Source organism: Glycine max, chromosome 5, assembly GCF_000004515.6.
Source record: "Glycine max cultivar Williams 82 chromosome 5, Glycine_max_v4.0, whole genome shotgun sequence".
NCBI lineage: Eukaryota > Viridiplantae > Streptophyta > Magnoliopsida > Fabales > Fabaceae > Glycine > Glycine max.
In genome coordinates, this window is record NC_038241.2 from 4,076,768 (window position 1) to 4,101,224 (window position 24,457).

General features: G+C 33.2%; 4 protein-coding genes across 6 annotated transcripts; 3 read left to right on the forward strand and 1 right to left on the reverse strand.

Annotated features, from left to right (window-relative positions):
* The first annotated feature begins 1,487 nt into the window (after positions 1 to 1,487).
* Positions 1,488 to 7,130, forward strand: LOC100784244 (MA3 DOMAIN-CONTAINING TRANSLATION REGULATORY FACTOR 1). 2 transcript variants are annotated; one of them, XM_014775465.3, is made up of 4 exons: positions 1,488 to 1,787; positions 2,225 to 2,473; positions 4,698 to 4,792; positions 5,040 to 7,130. In XM_014775465.3, the coding sequence occupies exons 2-4, from the start codon at positions 2,254 to 2,256 to the stop codon at positions 6,828 to 6,830; spliced, it is 2,106 nt and encodes a 701-aa protein (XP_014630951.1). In that variant the 5' UTR covers positions 1,488 to 1,787; positions 2,225 to 2,253; the 3' UTR covers positions 6,831 to 7,130. The 2 variants fall into 2 exon arrangements, with proteins under 2 accessions (XP_014630951.1, XP_040871844.1); XM_041015910.1 differs by having other exon boundaries at positions 1,521 to 1,787; positions 2,225 to 3,427.
* Positions 7,131 to 10,460: 3,330 nt separating this feature from the next.
* Positions 10,461 to 15,035, forward strand: LOC100786894 (zinc finger CCCH domain-containing protein 43). Of its 2 annotated transcripts, XM_003525574.5 has the most exons (6): positions 10,461 to 11,214; positions 11,837 to 11,902; positions 12,700 to 12,825; positions 12,982 to 13,263; positions 14,106 to 14,375; positions 14,567 to 15,035. In XM_003525574.5, exons 1-6 carry the CDS (start codon positions 10,690 to 10,692, stop codon positions 14,768 to 14,770), a joined length of 1,473 nt encoding a protein of 490 aa, XP_003525622.1. In that variant the 5' UTR covers positions 10,461 to 10,689; the 3' UTR covers positions 14,771 to 15,035. The 2 variants fall into 2 exon arrangements, with proteins under 2 accessions (XP_003525622.1, XP_014630952.1); XM_014775466.3 differs by lacking the exon at positions 11,837 to 11,902 and having other exon boundaries at positions 10,483 to 11,214.
* An 882-nt stretch (positions 15,036 to 15,917) lies between these two features.
* LOC100526954 (RPM1-interacting protein 4-like) lies at positions 15,918 to 17,552 on the reverse strand. The gene is given in 3 exon segments (NM_001364678.1): positions 15,918 to 16,363; positions 16,464 to 16,649; positions 17,506 to 17,552. Coding segments are annotated over 3 exon segments (219 nt in total). The 5' UTR covers positions 17,515 to 17,552; the 3' UTR covers positions 15,918 to 16,339.
* Positions 17,553 to 20,098: 2,546 nt separating this feature from the next.
* LOC100789022 (26S proteasome non-ATPase regulatory subunit 6 homolog) lies at positions 20,099 to 23,812 on the forward strand. Its single transcript, XM_003525576.5, has 8 exons — positions 20,099 to 20,307; positions 20,388 to 20,502; positions 22,163 to 22,253; positions 22,333 to 22,478; positions 22,573 to 22,792; positions 22,911 to 23,019; positions 23,247 to 23,415; positions 23,498 to 23,812. Exons 1-8 carry the CDS (start codon positions 20,172 to 20,174, stop codon positions 23,670 to 23,672), a joined length of 1,161 nt encoding a protein of 386 aa, XP_003525624.1. The 5' UTR covers positions 20,099 to 20,171; the 3' UTR covers positions 23,673 to 23,812.
* Positions 23,813 to 24,457: the final 645 nt, after the last annotated feature.

The window sequence follows — 24,457 nt, forward strand, 5'->3', positions numbered from 1 at the left end:
GATGAAAGCCCTTAGCTAGCTGTAATGTATTCTTAATAGAAACAAAGTAAGATGCCTTTTGTATATAAAAAGATTGTTAAGCCTTTTATTCTCCAAGTTTTTCTTTTACTAGACAAAAAAAAAAAAGTACTACAGAGGATCTTATCCACATTTCATTTTTGGTAAGGATGGAAAACATTTATGTTTATATCTCTTTTTATAATAAAGGATTTCTCTGACCAAGAACTATAGACGAATCTATTGAGAGATGAAGATATATTCAAGGAATTTATATATTTTAATAGGTACTGCACCTTTTTATATAGGTAAAATTTGAATAATACATTCTTAAAAAATAGTCAAATATACAAATCATCCTTAAGTTTTATGAAATATTTATACAAATTTTTCTTGTTTTTTTAATCATTACAATAATCTTCTATAATTATTTAAAAATATCATACTAATTTCTCTTAATTGTTTAAAAGACATTAATTGGTCTCCCCTGCAAAGAAGGTTACCGAAACAAACAAAAAAAATTATATTACTTCATACGTGAGAGCACTCAAACACCTAAGCATGTGAGGTCATCCGTTGACTTAAACCAATTCGAATAATTTAGGTTGGATCATTCATGTATTTGCGTTAAAATTGAATCAAACTGATCAAAACTGATTAATTTTTTTTAGAGTTGTTTGATTTGACTTCAGTTATAATTTAGGTTGGATCATTCATTTATTAGGGTTAAAATTGAACCAAACTAATTACTTTTTTTTAGAGTTGTTTGATTTGACTTCAAATACTCCAAATGTTGAAACGGAAGGCAAGTGTTGGGACTACTAGTATTATAACTTCTTAAGATATTACCTTTAGGTGGTACATTGTTATCTGTTCTACCTTTTTTCATATTTATTTTTTCTATCATATTTATAATTTTAATGAATTACATTTTATTTATTTGTTTCAGCAAATTTGATTTTAGTAAGTCTGGTTGTAACAAAATTTATTACAAGAAATTGATTTATAAGAAATAGTTGTAATTCAGATAAAATAAATATAGTAAATTTCATTAAAGAATATATTTTATTTTAACTTGTATTAATCTGTTTTAGAATATTATGTTGATGGTATTAAATAAATGAATGTTACTGCTTTTCTATTTAATTTTGAATTTCATCACAATGAATCAAAATGGATCTACAAACACCTCCTATAAGCATGTCACGACAAGATTCCTTGCAAAAACGGCATGAATAAATTTATGCTTATACTTGTACAGCACGACTCTTTCTGAGAACAAAGAATGCATAACATAAGATGGATGTGGTGGTCCAAAGGAGGGCACTAGATTGATTAGGGTTAATTATGTAGTAAGAGTGAGGGCACATCATTAAAGATTGGCATTAGCCTATAGCGCCAACGCCACGTGTAAACAGAATGGAACAACACTAGTTGAATAGAATAGGCCCAAACCCAAAAACCTCGCCCAATGGTGACGTGTACAGGTAACCATAGCCTCCCTATATAAACGTTCTCTTTTCGGAGCCTTTCTATTTCGTTCTCATCCATTTCTCTTCTCGCGTCTCACTCTCCCACCGATTCAGTTTCGGACACTCACTCCCACTCGCTCCGATTACCGCACCATTCTGCGTCGCCATTTAGGGTTTCTTCGCTCCTCTTTGTTGGATCTTCCTCACTTTGCATCGTTCTCTTCGATTCGTAAAATTTTTCTTGCTTCTCCTGTCTTGGCTCGAGATCCGGGCCAAGCACAGAAGAATCCGTTTCTGATTTGCATTTTGTACTCACTGGTTCGTATTCTTCACTTTTTCTCTTTTGCGTTTTCTATTTTCATTTTTTCATTTGATTTGGCGATGTGATTTATTAGCATGCTGTTATATTTTGTGTTGAAAGTAAAACGGGGAGTTGTGTTTGGTGCTCATAGAGTTAAGTGACGCGTGTCGAAGGCGGAAATGCTTGAGGTTTTAGATGTGTGTGTGTGTGTGTGTGTTTAAATGTTTTCTGTGTTATTATTTCCTGCAGTTTGTAATAATCAACGTGGAGTTAATGGATATTTCGTATTTGGTTATATGCATTGATTTCGTTTGTATTTGAGAGTGTTATTGTTTTTAATTCGTTGCCAGATTCAAGTAGCTTTTTAACTTGAGCACGCTTAATGTAGCATTGTGTTTTGAGTTGCGCTGTTATTGATGAAGTAAATGGGATTAACTGGTGAACGTGTGTATAGGTTTGGCTTGTTTTTTTCTCTTTGTATAAATGGCTTCGAGCGAGGGGTTTCTGACCGATGGCCAGAGGGAACTGCTAAAAATTGCAAGTCAAAATGCGGAGAATCTGTCTTCGTCGCCGAAGTCTCAGTCGTCCTTGCTGTCTGACCATCATGTGAAAGCCCCTGCTGGTGGTAAGGCACAAACCGCTGGAATAGCTGTGAGGCATGTGCGTCGGTCACACTCGGGAAAGTATGGGAAGGTGAAGAAGGGTGAGTTGATGTCCTTCTTATGTTTTGGTTTGAATGGATTACTATGCTATGTGTATCACTTGTGTTTCTGATGAGCAAATTACATGATGGATCATGTTTGACAAAATTAGCTGAAAAGTTAGCTAGAAGCTGACTAGTTGGTAGATGAAATCTGACTAGAAGCTGAAAGGCTATATTATTGAATCACAAGAGTTTGGTAAAATTATCTATTGAAGTATCTGAAAAATATAAAATTACATAAATAGACATAAAATTTGACCTTAAATAGAAAAGATTAAAAAAGAAATCCAATAAATGTTCAAGCACAAAGGGGAATAAATATGAGAAAGCTGGAAGCTAGTGTTTTGTAAAACGCTACTTAAAGTAGCATTTCAAAAAATGTTAAAAAGTTATAAAAAAAAAGCTCGTTTATCAAACAATCAAATAAGTTTTTCAGTTTTCAGCTACTAAAAAAAGCTAGAACCTAGCTGAAATGTCTTGTCAAACACACTCATGGGCATAGGAGATGGTTTTAGAAGAGAGTTTAATATGTACTCAGACAATTGGTCAACTGATTTGGATCTTTGAATTTTGGTTGGATTTAGCGTACTCCTACTGGGACATGATTAATTTTTAACAGTTACTTGGCACATGCTGCTCATGGTTTTATTATTTTTCTCAGCAAATGTTACATGTTCGCTTGCTAGTCCACTCTGACAATTTTGGAATTATGGATGTAGGCTGGTAAGATATTGATATTGTTAGTATTATCAATTATGGTCTAACTGCAGTGGTTTAGCCTTCCCTAGGGGGACCGATTGATAGATAGAAGTTTTGTCTAGACAAGATAGCACTTTGGAGGTTAATAATTGAAACGTATGTGATATGCGGGATGGCTGCAAATAGTAGGGCTCGATTGGGAATTGGACTCCTGAATCCTGATGTATGAGAGTTGGTTTCCCCTCATTCTCAAAGGTGGAAGTTTGTGCACTAATTTTAAAAGTGACGTGATTAACTATTATGTTATTGATTCCAATCTTATTGATTATGAGGCATACATAAATGCAACACTAGAATGAAATTCATTACTTTTAACAGAAAAAATATATTGCATTTACATTCAGAAGTTACTAATTTCATACTAAATTTGGTTATGACATGTTACTTTGATAATCTTTTATAACTCTTGTTCTTTTATTTATATATATCTTTTTAAATTTTTGTTAACATGAGGCAGGTATTAAGCTTTTTGATCTAAGAGGAGTGCTAGCAACATTCTCCTAATGCACTCTACTATTGGATGAAATTTATTGGAAACTACAAAATCATGATTGAGAGCTCATTAAATATGGTGTGAAACTTGCTCAATTATGTAATTTCGTATAAATTGCTGCCAATAATGAATAGTGTGTTTAAAATAGAGTGTTAGAGGGTGTGCTCCTAGCATTTCTCTTTATCAAATACTACCTTCGTTCCTATATATAAGACCCCTTTTACTTTATTGTTTGTCCCTTTTTATAAGACCCTCTTCTAATTGTTTGGTGCATTAAATATTTGTTTCCTAGAATACCCTTAATTAATTACCCTCTCTCTTATTAGGGTTGGAAAATAGAAGAAGCAACATTAATTAATTAGATGATAAGCAATTAAGTGGAGAGAGAAATGAAGGGTAATCTTGGAAGAGTAGTAGTCTAAATTATTGACAAATTTAATGTGATTAACTACTTTTCTTAAAGGGCGTGAATTAGTTGAAAGAGTCTTATATATAAGGACGGAGGTAGTATTTCTTTCTCCTAAATTTTGGGCTAATCTGATTGTTCTCCATTTCATTAATTTTAATTTCATACAGCACTGGCTTGTGGACTCAACTATCTTGCTTATTTTGAGAAATTAATTATTTTTCCCAGCTTTCTTAAGGAAGTTTTTTTTGGGGAAAAAGATTATTTTCCCAAGACATGTTCAGTAATCTGTTTTGTATGCATATCATGCAAGATACCTATCTTGACTTTCATAAACTAATCAAAAGGAAACTGGCTGGATCAAATAACCAAGTAAAATTTTCAGTGTTTCTGACTGTTGGTTTTAGTTTTTTCTATTTTGGGTGGAAGATCATGATAGAAGTTGCTGATGCTGTTGCTTGCTTGCAGCTTTCTTTTGCAATATCAATATCTGATGATAGAATATGCTTTTGGGTTTATAATGATCTTCATATGGTAATTTGATGTTCTTTATCTTGGGGATGCAGATGGTGCTGGTGGTAAGGGTACTTGGGGAAAATTGCTTGATACAGATATTGTTTCTCACATAGACCGGCATGATCCAAATTATGACAGTGGCGAGGTAAATTCTATTCCCTGTTTTTGTTGGTAGTTTTTGGCAACATTGATTATGTAACACTAGCTGCTTGAAAAATAATTAAATGCATGTAGTATCAGTGTAGACTGTAGTACTTTCTTTTCATTTAATTTCTTGTAAACTGTATTTGTTGCCTGCTTTATTTTTTAATTTTTTTTCCCTGCATCTATTGCAATTGGACTACATAAAAGCACATAACACATACTTGTTTACATACTCTTGCTATTTACAGGAACCCTATCAGCTGGTTGGAACTACTGTCACTGACCCCTTGGATGAATTCAAGAAAGCAGTGGTATCCATCATAGAGGAATATTTCAGTAATGGAGATGTGGAATTGGCTTCATCTGACCTCAAAGAACTTGGCTCATGTGAATACTATCCTTACTTCATTAAGCGCCTTGTGTCCGTGGCAATGGACAGACACGATAAGGAGAAAGAAATGGCTTCTGTTCTGCTTTCAGCACTTTATGCTGATGTCATCAGCCCTGCACAGATTAGGGATGGGTTTTTTATACTTCTTGAATCTGCTGATGATCTTGCTGTGGATATACTGGATGCAGTTGACATCCTTGCATTATTCTTAGCTCGAGCTGTTGTTGATGACATTCTTCCTCCAGCCTTTCTTGCCAGGGCTAAGAAGGCTCTTCCAGAATCTTCCAAGGGAGTTCAGGTAATCCAGACTGCTGAAAAGAGTTATCTCTCAGCTCCACACCATGCAGAACTTGTGGAAAGGCGATGGGGTGGTAGCACTCACATAACCGTTGAAGAAGTGAAGAAGAAGATAGCTGATTTACTTAGAGAATATGTGGATAGTGGTGACACATTGGAAGCCTGTAGGTGTATACGTGAGTTGGGGGTTTCATTCTTCCATCATGAGGTTGTTAAGAGGGCTCTGATACTTGCCATGGAGATACGTTCCGCAGAACCTCCAATGTTGAAGCTATTAAAAGAAGCAGCAGAAGAAGGACTGGTTAGTTCCAGCCAAATGGTGAAAGGGTTTTCTCGTTTGGCAGAATCCCTAGATGATCTTGCTCTTGATATTCCATCAGCTAAGGCATTGTTTCAGTCATTTGTCCCCAAGGCAATATCTGAAGGATGGCTTGATGCTTCACTTACCAAACCTGCAACTGAAGATGGGGAAATCCAAGAAGATGAGAAGGTGAGGAAGTACAAAAAGGAATCTGTAACTATAATTCATGAGTATTTTCTTTCTGATGACATTCCTGAACTGATTCAAAGTCTTGAAGATCTTGGAGCACCTGAGTATAACCCAATATTTTTGAAGAAGCTTATCACTCTTGCTATGGACCGAAAGAACAGAGAAAAGGAAATGGCATCTGTACTGCTATCTGCTCTTCATATAGAGATCTTCTCAACAGAGGATATAGTTAATGGTTTTGTCATGCTTCTGGAAAGTGCTGAAGATACAGCACTGGATATATTGGATGCTTCAAATGAGCTGGCTCTGTTCTTAGCTCGGGCTGTTATTGACGATGTATTGGCCCCACTGAATTTGGAAGAAATTGGCTGCAGGTTACCACCAAAATGCAGTGGTAGTGAAACTGTGCGTATGGCTCGGTCACTCATTGCTGCTCGTCATGCTGGTGAGAGGCTATTGAGATGCTGGGGTGGAGGCACTGGATGGGCTGTGGAGGATGCCAAGGACAAGATCATGAAGCTCTTGGAAGAGTATGAAAGTGGCGGGGTTGTGAGTGAAGCTTGCCAATGCATCCGTGACCTGGGAATGCCTTTCTTTAACCATGAAGTAGTGAAGAAAGCTTTGATTATGGCCATGGAGAAAAAGAATGATCGTATGCTAGATCTACTGCAGGAGTGCTTCAGTGAAGGCCTGATCACCATTAATCAGATGACTAAAGGCTTCACCCGAATAAAGGATGGACTTGATGATCTGGCTCTGGACATTCCAAACGCAAAGGAGAAATTTGGCTTCTATGTGGAGCATGCTCAGTCGAATGGCTGGCTTCTACCCTCATTTGATTCACCTGCCACAGATGCCTAATTACCCCCGGCAGCAGCTTTTTGAGGACGTTTGTGTCTTATTGTTTCTCTCATGTGTGTTGTCCTTTAGCTCCCACCGAATGGTGAATATGGATAATGGATAAATCTGGCTTCTAATGATCCTTTTATTTTTTTGTTCCTTTTACTTACTCTTTTTTCCCTGAATCATCTCACCGACAGAGTTTCCTGTTATCTCAGCCATTGTATAAAGTTAAGTTGGTCGCATTCCATTAACAGCTTTTTAGGATGTTGTATTGCACCAAGAGGTATTTCAGAAGGGCATATATTGTATTTTTCAGTATCGACTCGTTTTTCATTTTGTCAAATCTTCGGCTATGGCATCGTGGCTGTTTCTTTGTTCTTTTTCTACATTTATAGCTTGTGTGGTTTTGCGTTTGACTAGAAAAATTACGCGTCTGGTTAACGCAACTAGGTAGAAAATGTGTTTGATTGAGCATTTATAGAATGGATTTTGACCGACATGATTGTGGAATTGTTTGAGTAAATAAGAGTTTAAAATAATGTGATTTTTAGATAAAAGATATTAAAAATGTCATTTTCACATTTCAATCAAAAGTTATTTTTGAATATGTAATTATCAAAAGAGATTTGTAATGATGCACTCGTATTTGTAAGCAACTCTATCAATGTAGTAATGTTGTTATTAACTCACTATTGAAAACATCAAAAGGATCGGAATCTCTGACGTATGACCAACTAAAAAATAATAGTAATCACTGTCAGTTTTACAATATCATTGTCGGCCCACTAAGTGAAAGGAGAATTTCTTTGGATTTTGCAATATCACAACACTTTCTGAAACAGTAGATTTCTTTACTTAGACCTTAAACATGGAATGAATTCTAAAGTATTCAACTCTCAAAAAAACTATGGAAGACACCTTAAAACATTCTTAGAAGTTGAACTTTTTCTTTAAAATAGACCAAACCAATGTGCATGATTAAACATTTCAAATCATATCAAAGAATTATGAGTCAAGGGACATCAAATTTCTTAGAAATCTGTTTAATTTCCTTAAATCAAATTAGTGTTCTATACCAAAAACACGGAGTGATATAAAATTATTTTAGTTTAATCAATAATTTTGAGTTCAAATATTGAATATACAGTTTCTTTAAGCATTTAGAAGGAGAGTTTTATTATTTATAATAATTTTATCCGACTTAAATATAAATTATATAATTGTTTTTTGTGAGAAATACTTGTAATCAATAAAAATGTTAATGTTTAGGGTTCATCACGCTCCATCGAGCTCATGCTTGATAAGTTCAAAATTTTAAAAAGTATAGTCAGTAAGTTATAGTTTATGTTTTCTCAACTCTATTTAGTTCATACTCTTTTAAAATTTATATTTTTTATTAATTGTATATCATTAATAAAGCTATTTTCTTAATAATATTTTGTTTAATAGGACATTATGCTTATGTTAGCATTAATTATTTTTAAATATATATTATAAAATATATGTTAATTTTAATTTTTTTAATTTAATCAAATATAAGGTTAAAATTATGATATAAACAAATTGAATTGAGTCATGAATTATTGAACCTAAACAAATTATCCTTTTAAGTGTGGCATATGAATCAAACTAAACTGTTCCAATAAGTTTTATTAAAAGCTCAATTTATGGTGATCTCTCTCTCCTTCATTCTTCCATCAATCATCAAGTTAATCTTATATCTTTAATTGTGTTTATACTTTGATATGCTTTTCTTCTTTTTGAACCTGATTAAGAAAACTAAGGCCAAAAAGGCAATTCTAGATGAACATGACTTTATCATGAAGACATGAACTGTTTCCAGAACTGACAATCATAAGTATTTTATTTTTGGAAAAAAAATATATTGACATGCACAAATACCCCACTTAACCATTCGAATGCTCTCACGTACAATCGTTACAGTTATTAATATTACTGTTTTGAAAGAAAAAAAAAATCATAGAATTTAATGATGCTTGACTGCATAACAGAAAGAAACTGAGTATGCAAAAACCATGAGCTGGATGTTTACATTTATAACAGCGGCCAACTTGTTTAAGCCATTTTTGAATTTAGAGCATAAATCGATCGACCCACGGATTCTTACATCCTTTCTGTTATTCACAAATTGCAATGAAAGTTGAAAGATTCTTCCCTGACTTATTAGCTTTGGATGGTAAATTACATACACCATTTACTTTAATTTGACTCAACACACACAAAAAAAAAAAAAAACAACAAAGAACATATAGTAATGTTGTAGCACAGGATGATACATTGCCACATTTTTCATTCAGAAAGATACAAATTCCACGTTGGTAGAGTCTAGTCCAATGCGCATACACCCAATTATTTATGAACAAAAACCCTTTGGATGAGAGCAAAAACATTTTCATTTTTCTTTTACTATATCACTCATCGTTATCCTCTTAACGCATTTCTCCAAATTGGGGCTTAAGCTATAACAAACGCTCGTTTTGGTCCAAAGATGTACAATGGGCATTAACAACCACTTATGATATGGTTACACCAACGAATGTATGCAAGATGCACGGTCATAAGAAAAAAACGTTCATTTAACACTTAGGAGAGAGAGGAAATAATAAATATAATAAAAATAAATTAATTAAAATTAGTATAAGAATTTAATTTACATATGCTGTAGGATAAAATTCTAGCTATTGCCTATGCAAAAAATTTACACTAGAAAATATAAATGCATATAAATTACACTCTTTTGGACTTATTATTACAAGAGTTTAATAGACATGTTATCAATGTAGAAGTTTTATATTGATAATTAATCAAAATTATTTTTATACAATTTTTAAAATAAGTATTATAAATGTCAACAAATTTATTATATAACATTTTATGATTGAATACCAATATTTTTTTTTGAAAAACTATCATATAAAGTAATTTATTAAGTTTTATAATGATTATCTTTTTTTAAAAAAAAATTATAATAATTATCTTAAAAGTCATATAAAAATAATTTTTCAGTAATTGAGTATAAAAATTTAATTTTTATACCTTTACAATAGTTTAATTATTCTAAAAACCATATAAGAGCTTTTTTTTTATATATCACAAGTATCCTTATATTATTGTAAGAGTTTAATTATTCTATAATTTCATCTTACTTAATCCACGTGTTTAATAATAAATTATCTAAAAATTATTAGTATAAATTTTTTTACAATGTCAACTAATTACAATATATGATATATATGATTTTTAATGTAATTAGTTTTTTTTGTGAACTATTGTAATTAGATTTAATGCATCATTAGATTCTTGAACTATTTGAATTTTTTTAATTATGTTCGTAAACTAAAAAAGTTATAATTAAGCCTTGATCTTTTATAACTTTTGTAATTGGGTTCCTGGAATTAGTAAAACCGTCACGATTTATTTTTTCTTTCAAGCCTCTAAAAACTTAGTCCAAAGACTTAATTATAAAAATCATAGAAAATCAAAGACTCAAATATATATATTTTTAATTTAAGATCTAATTAAAAATTTCCCCAAAAAATTCAAGGAGCGGCAGATATATTAAATCTTCTTTTAGTGAATGAAAAGTACAGCAATAAAATACTAAAATAGAAGGCAAAATAATATACTTTCTAGAACACTACACAGCACATCAACAACAACACAAAGTAGCACACTTTATTTTCCCTTTTTATGTTCACACTCACACACACTGGTTCTGGTTTCTGATTCCCCTCGTATAAAAACGCAACCTTTTTTTCTCCCCCTTTCTATTCTCTCTGCTCTCTCCGTGCGTGTCTTTTATCTTGAACAAAAAAATCACCTTTCCCTTATTAGGGTTTTGAAATGTGGAGGGAGAATGGAAGGCTCTGAATCCGATTCTGTGTCACTTTCCATTTCCAATGGCGAAGAGCCCCAATTGGGGCGACCTTCTTCCCCCGCCGCTCCTCCTGAGCCGTCAGATCTCAATCATGCGGCGGAGGAAGAGACACTCTCCGGGGAGCTTCAGAGCAAGTTGGATTTGAAGGATGTGGATGAAAGTGAGGAGAAAGTTTCGGACTTTAACGATGGTGGAGGAGTTTGTGATGAAGAAACTGGTAAGGGTGATGGAGATAGTAAGGGTTGGGAGACCAATAGTTGGAATGAGGAAGTGGGTGTTGATGTTGATGTTGATGGTGATGGTGATGGTGATGGTGATGATGATGTTGATGGTGATGTTGATGGTGATGATGAAGTGGAGAAGAAGGAAGGGAGAAACAGTGGTGGAACTCACCACTACCCTTTGAGGCCTGAAGCTGAGGATTGTGCATTTTATATGAAAACTGGGAATTGCAAGTTTGGGTTTAATTGCAAGTTCAATCACCCCATTAAGAGGAAAAGTCAGGTATTTCTTTTGCCTTTTTTAGATGCTATGTTTGTTAGTGATGCATAGGTTTAGATATATGGTCGGTTGGATTGATTTATCTTAGTGATCCACGTACGGGCTTTGGTTTTGATATTGCATTGTTGAGAGTTAAGCTTTAGAATGATTGACTTGTGTAAAAGGTTGTCTTTTGGTCTGATATTTCCTTTGTGTATGGTGACATTGTATTATTAGTGGAATTGCTGGATTGAGAAGAAGGGTATTTTTGCCTTTGCTGAAGTTATACTTTTGATTGGAGGGACTGGTAATTGGTAATAACTGTTACATCATGGCTGGTACTTGATATTGAATTGTAATTTTTTGGAGGAATTGCTATCTTTGGTAATGTGCTTATCTGCTTTTATATTGTGTCTGTTTTGGTCGGTCTTTTGGCTCTACAGCATTGCCAAATGACTTATTAAGACTTCAAAATTTGCCTATTTTTGTGAGGTCTCTTGTATTACTTCTTCAGACTTAATAAGGTGTGTGGTGATTGAGTATATCAATGAGGTTCTCTTGACCATTTTATGACTGGAATTATATTATACAATGTTCACTTCTTAAAACGTTTTTCTTGGTCTTTGTGTTTTTACGATGAACTAAGGCTGTTAAAGAGAAGGCAGGAGAAAGAGAAGAAACCACAGAAAGATCAGGCATGACAGAATGCAAGGTTATTGTCAGAATTATTCTTCTAAACAAATTATTTTGTAAATTTTAAGTTCCATGTTATTTCAGCATATTATCACGTTGGCATTAGTGTTCATGTTATAATCATTAAAATATAACTAAGTTCCTCAAGCTATGTGATTTGCCATGGAAGATTGTGTGTAAACCTCTGTAAGGTTAATTCAAGGTGGTTCAACATAACATATAATTTTATATTTTTCATTTCCTTCCGTAACAGTGAGATCATAGATCATTTATATGCTTTATGTTCAATTTTGGGTGATGTCATATTCTGTCTTTTCTAGACTCATGGAGTGTGGGTTTGGCAAAGTAATATAAATTCAATGTATTCTATATTGGAACTTCTTGATCCATAATAGTTGCCTGTGGCTGAGAATTAATATATGTCTCTTTTGATTACTCTTGTTTGCATTATGTGTTGATCTATGCTATCTACATAGTGTACATTAGATATGGACAGCGGAAAAGCAGTGAAATTTCTGTCATGGTGGTTTGGTTTTATCATGGCAAATTTGTTGGCTGAGTTCTTTCTGTTTTGCTATATCATGCTTCCCTAGCAAGGATAATGATGACAATGATATGAATTATTATAAAATGAATGGATGAAAAAAATTATAAGTAAATGCTTTTGAACTACACTATAAATTGTTAGGTTGAAAAATTATTGGACCTCCAAAACAACTTATGGGGAAAGCAAGTTTGTATGATTTTTTCTCTTGCCCAAACCATGTAATCAGCATATGTCACTATTCATAACACTTTTTCCTGATGTTATGGCAGTATTATCAAAGGTCTGGGGGTTGTAAATTTGGTAAATCTTGTAAATATAACCACACAAGAGGAAAAATTTCAACAGCACCAGCACCACTTTTGGAACTTAACTTTCTTGGCCTGCCTATTCGTCCGGTAAGACCTTAGTTACTTACCTCTCTTTCTCTCTCTCTCTCTCTCTATATATATATATATATGTATATATATATATATATATAATTTCTTCCTCTTTCTGCAGTCTTCTAAAATAGTTGTTTCCAAGTTATTTAATAAGGTCATTTTTCATGATAGGGGGAAAGAGAGTGCCCCTATTACATGCGCACTGGCTCTTGCAAGTTTGGAGCAAACTGCAAGTTCAACCATCCTGATCCTACAGCTGTTGGAGGAGGAGGAGGTAATCCTCCTTCAGGGTATGGTAATGGAGGGTCTATTTCATTACAAGGTGTATCACAAACATCTGTACCCTCCTGGTCTTCTCCAAGAACATTAAATGAAGCATCTCCTTTTGTGCCAATGATGCTTTCACCTACTCAAGGAGTTTCTACCCAAAGTTCTGATTGGAATGGATATCAGGTAAACAGAGTCAATGCCAATAACCATATATGGCAAGGAACAATTTATTATATAATTAGTACAAGATAACATTTAGTCTTCCAGTTTTCTATCATGCAACGTTAATGCTCTCTTCACCTAGTGGGATAAGGCTTTGTTGTTGTTGTAATGTTAATGCTCTCTGTTGCTGCACATACATTGGCAATGCCATGTCCTCATTTTTTCTTTTTGCAACTGCATATTGTCCTGCCATTGCTTTCCATTTTTTTAAATGACTTTCTAGATTGTGAGATAATTTCATTATGTCACCTGTTGACTATTCCAGACTTGTCATTAGTCCTATGTGTTTTGCTACAGGTACATTGGAACTGTAGCAAAATGAGTATTAGAATATTTGAGGTTTGAGTGTTATATGCCCAAATCAATTACTTAAAAGTAAAAAGAAAAAAGTTCTTAGGAATTATGAGTCTCAATTTTGTTTATCTGGTGTGTGATCCATTTTGTTGAACTAGCAGGCATTTTAAAGAATCATGCAGATTAAGCAATGCACATTTGGCTTTATGCCGGGGAGTGAATTTAAAATTGCACCTTTTACGGATCCCTAAAAGTAAATATATGATGTGTGGTATATAATGTTGTGAATTTGTGATCATTCTGAAGCTCCCTTACCTTCCTCCCTAGTATTTGTTATTTTTTTTTCTCTGCCTTGATTTTTATGGGGCAGTATTTGACTCATTGGTATGTGATGCAAGACACCAAGTGGTTTTTTCTTGTTCCTTTACTTGAGTTAACTATTCTTCCAGTTGAACTCTTGTAAATGATTATTTTCCCATCAAATTGTGACCCATCTGTGGTTTTTAAAGGCATCTGTCTACTTACCTGAGAGGAGCATTCATCCACCTTCTACATTTGTCATGAACAACCCAGCAATTGATACAAATGTTTACATGCACCATCAAAAGCAGATGCCTGTTGATGAGTTTCCAGAAAGGCCTGGTGAACCTGAATGCAGCTTCTTCTTAAAAACTGGGGATTGCAAGTTCAAATCTAATTGTAAATTTCACCATCCCAAGAATCGGGTTACAAGATTACCTCCATGCAACCTCAGTGACAAGGGTCTACCTTTGAGACCTGTAAGACTTTATTATTCTTAACAGCTTGAAATTTATTTTCTTTTGTTTAACTTAACATGGCATTGAAACCTAGAGATGATTGAGTTTCTGATTTTGGAAAGATATTTCCTTTAGTTTGCTTAGCCATATGGGACTACAAGCTTGATTAGCTAGTTTCTCTTATTTAATATTTTATTTGTCATGAAATCCAGGACCAAAGTGTCTGCTCACATTACAGTCGCTATGGAATTTGCAAATTTGGACCAGCTTGTAAGTTTGACCACCCGATAAACTTGCAGCCCGTGATGATTCCTGGACTTGAGCAACAATCCTACTCAAACTCAGCTAGTGCTGGGGTGGCTGGGATAGGTGGAAGTACAGGCGTAACTGATGCGACAATTCAGCAATCTGTGTAAACATGTTTGTCTGAGGATCTTCTTGCTTTGAGGATGCATATCACCCCAAATTGTTTTCTTCTTAAACATGATAAATTTATTTTACTTTTCCTAGCCCTGTCCAATGCAGCACAAGCTTTGCAAGGAATAGCTGACATATAATATATATCAAACAGTTTTTATGTATTTATTACAAGTAACATCTGCATCTGTAGATTATCTCTTGTTTATGGTTTGTTTTCTGTCAGTTGGATCAGTGTTGGATAATAATTAGACTGTTTTGAAATGGTTGTCAATGTGGATATTTTTGTTTTACAGTTGCCAACGGGGTTATGAGCCTTGGTATGTCAGAATTGGCAACTGGTCAATACATCTGATGGGTAAAAATAAATTGATAAATCAATAAAATGGAGATAAGTTTTTTTTTTTTGCAAAAAGAATTACCTTACATTTGCTAACAAAATTTATAAAGCCATTATTCTTTTTTCCCACGTGTCTTATGAAGACAGTCTCGGGGACGTATTCATGAGTGAGTTATCATGTTTGACTTATGGCCTTGAATTTTATATTTTTATCATGTTTGATTTGGAGTGCATGAAGAAACTGGTGATACCAGCAAAGATTTTATTTTTTTTTCCAAATACTCATTTTCAAACATAAAATAAGGTTCTCAAACTCTAGTGTGTAAAAGCTAAGCGATCATAGTTGGCTTATAAAAAAAGTCCTACATTGATAAATCGGTGCTAATAGATAATACACTAATAAATCCTAACTCCTTAAAATGGATAAACACTTTCTATAGTATTGTTTGATTAAAAAAAGAAAAATCGAAGCCATGAAAGTGCCCACATCCACATCCTACAAGTATCCTTTATCATATTCATACTCAACTTTGTTTGAGGAAAATGTCTGACATTAAATTCAAAATCCCCTTACAATGAGAATTCGAACATTGACTTATCATATTATAAGCAACGTAGTGGTTTCTTTTGCTAGATTCAATTCCTGTTAGTATCCACATCCTACTAGCCTAATTCGTGTTATGTTTATGACCTAACCTTTAAAATATTTTTCTTGCTTAATTCTAATCAATTAAAGAAAATCCTTAATTGATTAGTATTACAGAGAAAACTATTGCCATAAACCCTGAATTGGTAAGAACCAAGGTAGAAAAGAAAGAAGAAAGGAATAGAAGTAGACAGATCATCAATAATAATAGGGGACGTTTTGTACATTTTTTCTCTCTCTCTCTCTCTTTTTTAATATATTTGTACATATTTTTCTATTACACAACATGCCACACTACCTTTTTGCCCAAGTGATCAATTCATACCCAGTAACAACGTTATTAATTTAGATCACCTAAGCAAAAAGACAATGTGTGAAATTTCAATTTGCTTACAACTAACAACAACGTATTATGTTGCGATCCTGCAAATCACACAAAGGCGAAACAAAGAAAGAAAAAAGGGAAAAAAGAAGAAGTGAAAGACAGCAAATAGGATCATAAACCATTCCTTGCTCCACCTGATTAGCGGGATCATGGTCCACAGCAAATAGGGTCATAAACCATCATGCCCTCTTCTAGATTCAGCCGCAGCAAAACCACTTTCTCTGCATTTAAATTTCATTTCAGAAATTAAATAAGGCTCATTAAACACAGTCTAAACCCAGATACTGAAAAGAACCACTAGTTTTGACTATTTAAGTTCACCTTTCCAGAATATTGAGGAGTGTTATAATTCTCATTCTTGAACACAGGATCAGATCTACGTGGGGTTGCCGTGTTAGTCTTCTTCTCATCTCTAGCCTTGTTGAATATGACAGTAAAACCTTCAGCTGAGGCAGGATTGTTCACATCCCACTCACCGAATTTAGGTAATGGACGACCATTCTCCTGCTGCATATGAAGAAAAAGTTGAACACTTAGTACATGATGAGTTTAATGTCCTTATTAATAGCATGTTATGTTCCATGGCATTCATGCTTCCATTGCTGCAAATTCATATTATGATTCTAAATCATAATGTATATTCTCTAAACCTGACGACTGATCTGTTTATGCATCGTCTCATTTGTATAAATTGCAATAAGATCTCTTGCATTGAATTGGATTAAAAAAAATAAGAACATTTCTTCACCCTTTTGCCCAAAAGAAAAAAAATTACAGCCGGGCACATACATAACAGAACAGAATAATTGAGTACTGGTTTCAACAATTGAAACAACAGGGTTAAACTAGCAAGCTTGAGCAAGTTGATACACGAGAACTTTCAATTGCACCGTTTCCAAAGGAGAAAAGAAAAGTGTTATTAATTCTGATTCCAAATTCAATCTATTCATTCCCTGTATCCCTCTCATTGACCACAAGTGCTAACTCATTTAATAAATCAATACACAATCCATAAACTGAAAGATAGGGACACAATTATAAAAAAATACATTACATTATCAATTTTCAAATGATGCAAAGGTTTCAAAAAGGTTTTAACGACAAAAATCAAAATTTTGGGTTTCTATGACCGCAAAGCAGCCGCATTTGTCAGCAATTTCCTACAATAAATTTAAAACTTTTGATGCAAGCAATCAGGATCCTTAGTCATTCCAAGGAGGAAATTCGACTCAACTAATGAATGATCAATTTGACAAACGTGTTATATATCAAACAAGTTTCTAAACCTGAATTATTTGTCATTTGTGGATGAATAGAAAAAACAAAGAATTGAAAACGGTGGGAGAGAAGAGGAGAATAATACCGAAGCCATTGGGGAGGGGTGAGAATCGCAGGTTTGGATTGAGAGAGAAAAAGACCAACGATGAATTAACGAGGAACAGAAACACGTAGGGTGAAAGAAAAATTGAAGTATTTGAAGAGCGATACATTAGGGCAGACAGGAATACGTGGGAAACGGCATCAACAACAGAACACGCTGTCGTTTGCTTTGTTGGACCAATCAGCACGTCCTCTTGTTTTCCCAACCGCCAGAAACAGCCTCGTTTTCAATTTTAGCTCCACCTTCAGAATACAATATCCGATTTTAAAAAATAATAAAAACCCAAACAGGAAAGGAAATAAATTAAATGACGTTTTAAATAAAAACAATAAACTAATTTGACCTATTCTTAACAAACGTCTAGTTTGTTTGCAATAACGTTTTCAAAATTTTCATAAATGGCATCCGTGTTTAGCTCGTAGCCTGATACAACGAAATTGTCGAAAATAATTAATTAATACTACTAGTAATTAATATCAATTATCAATATCGATATATCGTGCCTGCTTTAATTTGTTCATGACCAAATTACTCACTCAATTCACACTTCCTTTCTTTGGTAGTAAGAATTTGTATTACAGAAAGGATGCAAGTGTAGATAATAAAAGGGGTATGACATTTTTTATAGTTGATATATTTTTATTAGTAATTATAAAATATATTTTTATAATTTTATAAAAGTAAAATTAATTACATATAAACTCTAATAAAATATTTATTTTCATATTTCATTTTTTAACCATTAATCAATTATATGAGAATATTTACACAACAGTCAGCATATAATTGTTTCAAAAGGTTTCATATGAGATTCAAGTTCAACTCCCAGAAAACTTAATATTAGGGGAAAGTTTAGAACACGTGGGTTAAATTAAAGTGAATAAATTTGACATATATAATTTTATTAATAAATTAAATATGTATTGCACGAGATTGTTGTACGTTACTCCATGTACTAGTTACAATTTAGTGTTAGTTTTGCTTTTTTATATTTTATAAGTTAATTTGATTTAAAATCAAGTAATGACAATTCTAAAAACATGAATAATTTACTTTAAATTTATTTATTAGTTTAAACTTATCAATTAAGTATAAAATAATATGATTGTAATTTGACTACATTAAAATATTATTTATTTATTAATTTATTTTTCATGAATAAATTAATGAAAGATAATTAACAATATATTTTATGTTGAAAAAAACATTTTAGTGATGACATGCAATATGAAATCTAAATGAAGTAAACTTATTTTATATATTTTGGGATTAAAAAAATTCAAATGATACAAAAATAAGGTTTGAAGATAAGGTTTATTATATACTTAGTGATAGATACATGAGATGAGATGCATATTGTTAGAAATTAGTCATAATTTTATTTGTGTAACAATCAAGGGATACATATAAAAAAATAAATAAGATTATTGTTTTGATAACATTAAGACTTTTTTCATGTGTTACCCATATAATATGTATTTTTAATGATTAATATTAGTTGGTAACTAACAACAATTTTTTTTGTTTTAACATGATTTTTGTTATCTATTAGACTCATTTAAGATTTTCATTTCAAATGTACTAACTCAATGTCACTTCAAACAGATATGTTACTTGAGTGTTGGGTGTATAATAATAAGGGACGCACCTTGGGTAAGAATTTATAACTTTTGTTGTTTAATGATCCTTTGGACGCTTCTTAACCGTGACCCAAACACTAAGTTTCTTTTCTATTGTTCTTAACCCCTTGGGTAGTCTTTAATGCTTTTTACATCATGGTATAGTAAATATGTATATGGTCAACTACTTAAGAAAAGATTAAGGTATAAAAAAATATAGATTAAGATATATAATCAACAAATGAATTTTTCATATCCTACTAGTTAGAACTTTTTATACAAACTTAATAAAAAAAGATAGAACTTTCTTTATGAAAAAACTATAAAATAATTATAAAAAAATTCTTTTGTAAACTTTATCATCATCTGAGTCTTTTATGTTATTTCAGTAATAGAAAATGTAAAAACTATATAATAACACATGAAAATATTAAAATAAATTCAAAATTAGTTCAGGGTAAATAAAAAATGTAACAAAAAGGACCAAGAAAGGCTAAAAGCTTAGCCTAGAAAATATGAAATTTTGAAATAAAAAGTACCAACAATGTAAGATATGATTCTTGATATATATATATATGAGAATTTTCTTTATGAAAAAACTATAAAATAATCATAAAAATATTCTTTTGTAAAATTTATCCTTGGAATCTTTTATGTTATTTCAGCGATAGAAAATGCAAAAATTATATAATAACACATGAAAAATATTAAAATAAATTTAAAATTATTTAAGAGTAAATAAAAATGTAACAAAAAAACTAAAAACTTATCATAGAAAACATGAAATTTTGAAATAAAAAAGAATTAAACAACAATGTAAGAGATCATGAAGAAAACAAAATAAAACATTAATCAGTTAAACTAAAAAAAACTAAAATATAAAGCGAATAGCCTAACATGGAGGACAAAAAGCATGTAAGAGAGAGTGTATATATACATGGTCGAGTAGTTGCAAACAAATAATAAATATAAACTAGGAATAGCTATTTTGTTGGAAGGAGGTAAAGGAAGTTCGTGACAAAAGCGGCAATGGAAGGAGAAGAGGGTTCCCAGCAGCCACAGTTGGTGCTCGGGGACAAGCTATTCCTTCTTCGACAACCCGATGTTCAAGACATTGACAAGGTTCGCTACAAGGAGGATGTTTTCACTCACATCAACCAAAACGGTAACTCTCTTTCGCTATCTCTCTCGTCTCCTGTCAGTTTTTCTCATCTGAAACATGTTCTCACTCTCCTTTCTTTTCAGATATGGTCCCCTTGTATGAAACCCTAGTGGCCGATTCCGTGTTGGACTTGGATCGTGCCCTCTTGGACTCTATGCGCGCTAAAATTCACGATGAGCTCGCCAACCTCGACGAAAAGTGACTTTCTCTCCCCCTTTACCTACCATGCTTGTGAACCCTGATTCGGGATTTTGGACTAACCCACAGACTTTCACGAGATTTTTTTTTTTTTTTTTGAATTATACAAATGTATTTTAGTTCAATTTATTTTATTCTTATGCATCTTGCCGTCACTTGCGCCTAGGTTATTGAATTTAAGAAATTAGGTGCTAAAAGCAATTCTTGTGTTGAATTCAATTGGATGTGGTATGTCATTGAAAAGTACCTCACAAGCTTAAAGAAAAATTTCACTGTACTATAATACATGCAATGCTATATGGGATTGAGTGTTGTTCAATTAGGAGTCAACTCAAAAGTAAGCTTAATGTCGTGAAAATGGGAGTATAATGATGGATGAGAAGGTACTAGGTACTCAAGGTAAGATAGGATTAAGAATACAATCATTAGATAGACAATGGGAGTAGCTCCTATTTTAGGAAAAAAAAGAATGAAGAAAATGGAAGATAGTCCAATAATCGTAGTAGAGGGGAGACTAAAGGAAACGATAGGTCAAACCATTGAGAGGGACTCAGAGGTAACTGGTCTATGAGTTTATCATCTCATTTACTACTATTAGAGATAAATCTATGGCATCATATGATCCATGTAGCTGATCCTTCCTAATGGGAAAAGGCTTGGTTGTTGTTGTTCTTGTTGTATGCATGAAAGTATATGATTAAATATTTGGGTTATTTCATATTATACATGTTATACCCAATGTTGTGAGTGGCTTATGGCTATCAATGGCAGCAAATCCTAAAATATATATGATGCATTGCAGATGGTATAGTAGACACTGTATTTAAGCAAGACATTTTTTTATAATAAATGTAAACATTGTTACATAGACCTAAAGGATAAGTAAACAATATCTTATTTAATGAAAAACCATCATAAAACAGATTTATATTTCAACCAAATCAAGAACAGTAGAAAATGAAGAAAACAAAGGTCGAATCAGAATAAATTGTTGATGAAAAGTACTTCAGAGACAATTTTAGGATGATATGGAATTATGTATTGCTTTCAAGAAAGAGGGGGATCAATAAAGACACATTTGTTTGGCTCCAAAGATTTAGTGCTTTGCATGTTAGTTTGAGAGTTCATTCTGTTGTGTTTTCTGTGTTATTTTGACGGAAAAAGCTGAATGACCATTGTATCCCATAAAATCACAAAAACATGGGCTGACTGATTCACATGCTTTAGGATAGATTCCTCTTTTTATTCTAGGTTGGAAACAATATTGTTATGTTGGGGAGATTCGAGGGGTACACCTGTGGACCAGGAGTCATCACATAAGGAGACCTGACACCACACTCTAACCCAAAACCTTAAGGCTCAGGTTTATGGGTCTTCTCCTCACTTATATGGTGCTCAACCTTTCCACTTCTACTCGATGTGGGACTTCACCTCACACTTGTAATCCAACATGTTAGAGTGAAAAGAAGGAAATATCAATATATTCTCAGAAAACTAAAAAATATGATAACAGGAGAATGAAAAATGCTGAGACTGGGACAGATGTATTGCACTTTTATTTTCCATTTTGTGATTCCTTGGGATGCAAACTATGATTTCAATAGTGTCGAGTCTAATAATACTTGCAGTCATGATAATACATGTGAATGCCTCTTTTTAGGATTGCTGATGCTGAGGAAAACTTAGGAGAGAGTGAAGTTCGTGAGGCTCACTTGGCAAAATCCTTGTTTTTCATCCGGATTATGGACAAGGTATATAACAATTATAACTTGCTTATTTCCTGTATGATACTGGAATCAAATTTTGATAGTGCTCTTTCTTATGTACAAGGAGAAAGCCTTGGAACATCTCAAGGTAACAGAAACCAAGACAGTTGCTGTTGGCCAGAAAATGGACTTGGTGTTTTATACATTGCAGCTTGGTTTCTTTGACATGGATTTTGATCTCATTTCCAAGAGCATTGACAAAGCCAAAAAGTAATGCTTTGAATTACAAACATCTTTAGTTATGCCTTCTGCCATATTTTTCTGTTTAGAGTCGGTTTTCTAACTGTTCACATCATGGCGACAGCTTGTTTGAAGAAGGTGGTGATTGGGAAAGGAAGAATAGGCTGAAAGTGTACGAAGGACTGTACTGCATGTCCACTCGAAATTTCGAGAAGGCTGCCAAGTTGTTTTTGGATTCCATTTCAACCTTTACCACCTATGAACTTTTTCCCTATGACACCTTTATATTTTATACAGTTTTGACCAGCATTATATCATTGGATAGAGTTTCCCTAAAGCAAAAGGTATGATGATTCTTTCTTGTGATCATTACACTATTTATCCTTTTCTTTTTTCTGTTGTTATGTTTCTTGGCAAGTGCTCTGAATATTATAAATTATTAACTTAGGTTAATATGCACAGGTAGTGGATGCTCCAGAGATCTTGACAGTGATTGGCAAAATCCCTTATCTTTCAGAGTTTTTGAACTCCTTATATGATTGTCAATACAAGTCTTTTTTCTCAGCATTTGGTGAGCTGAAATCTGCCAAATTGCAGTAATTTAGTGTTTTTTTTTTTAGTTTTCACTCTTCACTGGAGTCATTTTATGCTATAAAGCTAATTTTTTGCGGTGTTATAGTTTGAGAGTCTGGAAATCATCCAATGTACAATAGGAACTTCAATGTCATGACACTTAATTCATTCTTATATGTTTAGTTCGATGCTAATAGTTTTGTTTTGTTTTGACATTTGTTTCAGCTGGCCTGACGGAGCAAATTAAGTTGGACCGCTATCTGCATCCACACTTCCGATATTACATGAGGGAGGTCAGAACCGTTGTTTATTCCCAATTTTTGGAATCTTACAAGAGTGTGACAATTGAAGCCATGGCAAAAGCCTTTGGAGTGACAGAGGATTTCATTGATGTGTAAGTAAATACATTTCACAGACCCTATTTGTTTAGTTTTTAGATGTCATAGAAGGCAACTCATTACATTTTTTGCTTCCAGGGAGCTATCACGCTTTATTGCAGCAGGGAAGCTTCATTGTAAGATTGATAAAGTTGAAGGTGTTCTTGAAACTAATCGCCCTGATGCTAAGAATGCTCTTTACCAAGCAACTATTAAGCAAGGGGACTTCCTATTGAATCGGATCCAGAAATTGTCACGTGTGATAGATCTTTAGGTCATTTTTTGCATTTTAGACTAAAAGTTTATTGGAAAGGCAGAGATAACGACAATTTCACGGTATTTTACTACGAGGGTGAGGCACGGCATTTCTGTAGTCCATTTGATGTGCAAATATGATTAATTAAATTTGTCAAATCCAAATATGTCAATCAGTTTTCAATTGTTTATGTGATGAATGTATTGTTCATCTGCTTGCGTAGGATATGACTAGCCCACATGGCACATATGTTCACACGTGCACGAACACACACATGTTTGATCATTGTACTTTGTGTTTGGCGACTTTTACGTTTCCCTGCTGTTCCTACACCCGATTTCCTCCGAGTCCTGCTAGATGGAAATGGAGAGTACTTGATACCCTATATAATCGGTGAGTGTGCCACCTTTAGATGTAGTTGCTTTCTGTTCTTAATTCTTCTACATGTTTCCCTTCTGATAGAATGAGGCTCAAAGAGATAAAGATTACCATACCATGGCTGTGCTTTAATTCGTGCGACCATGGGGCTTAGACTATGATCTCTATCTCTCACCAGTCACAACGCACACAAGGACAGAATGACACTGAATGTCGCATACCATCCTTGTTATGTGACCTAAACCCGTTTTCTATTTCAAAACATTAATAATAATAATGTATTTAGTTTTTTATATTATACTTTTACATAAAGTATTAGGATATTTGTAGGAAGATATATCACTACTCTCAAAAAATAATATTATTAAGGTTCATAAAATAGAAAGCTATCATTTAAATTCCATATTATTATTTTGATCTGAATT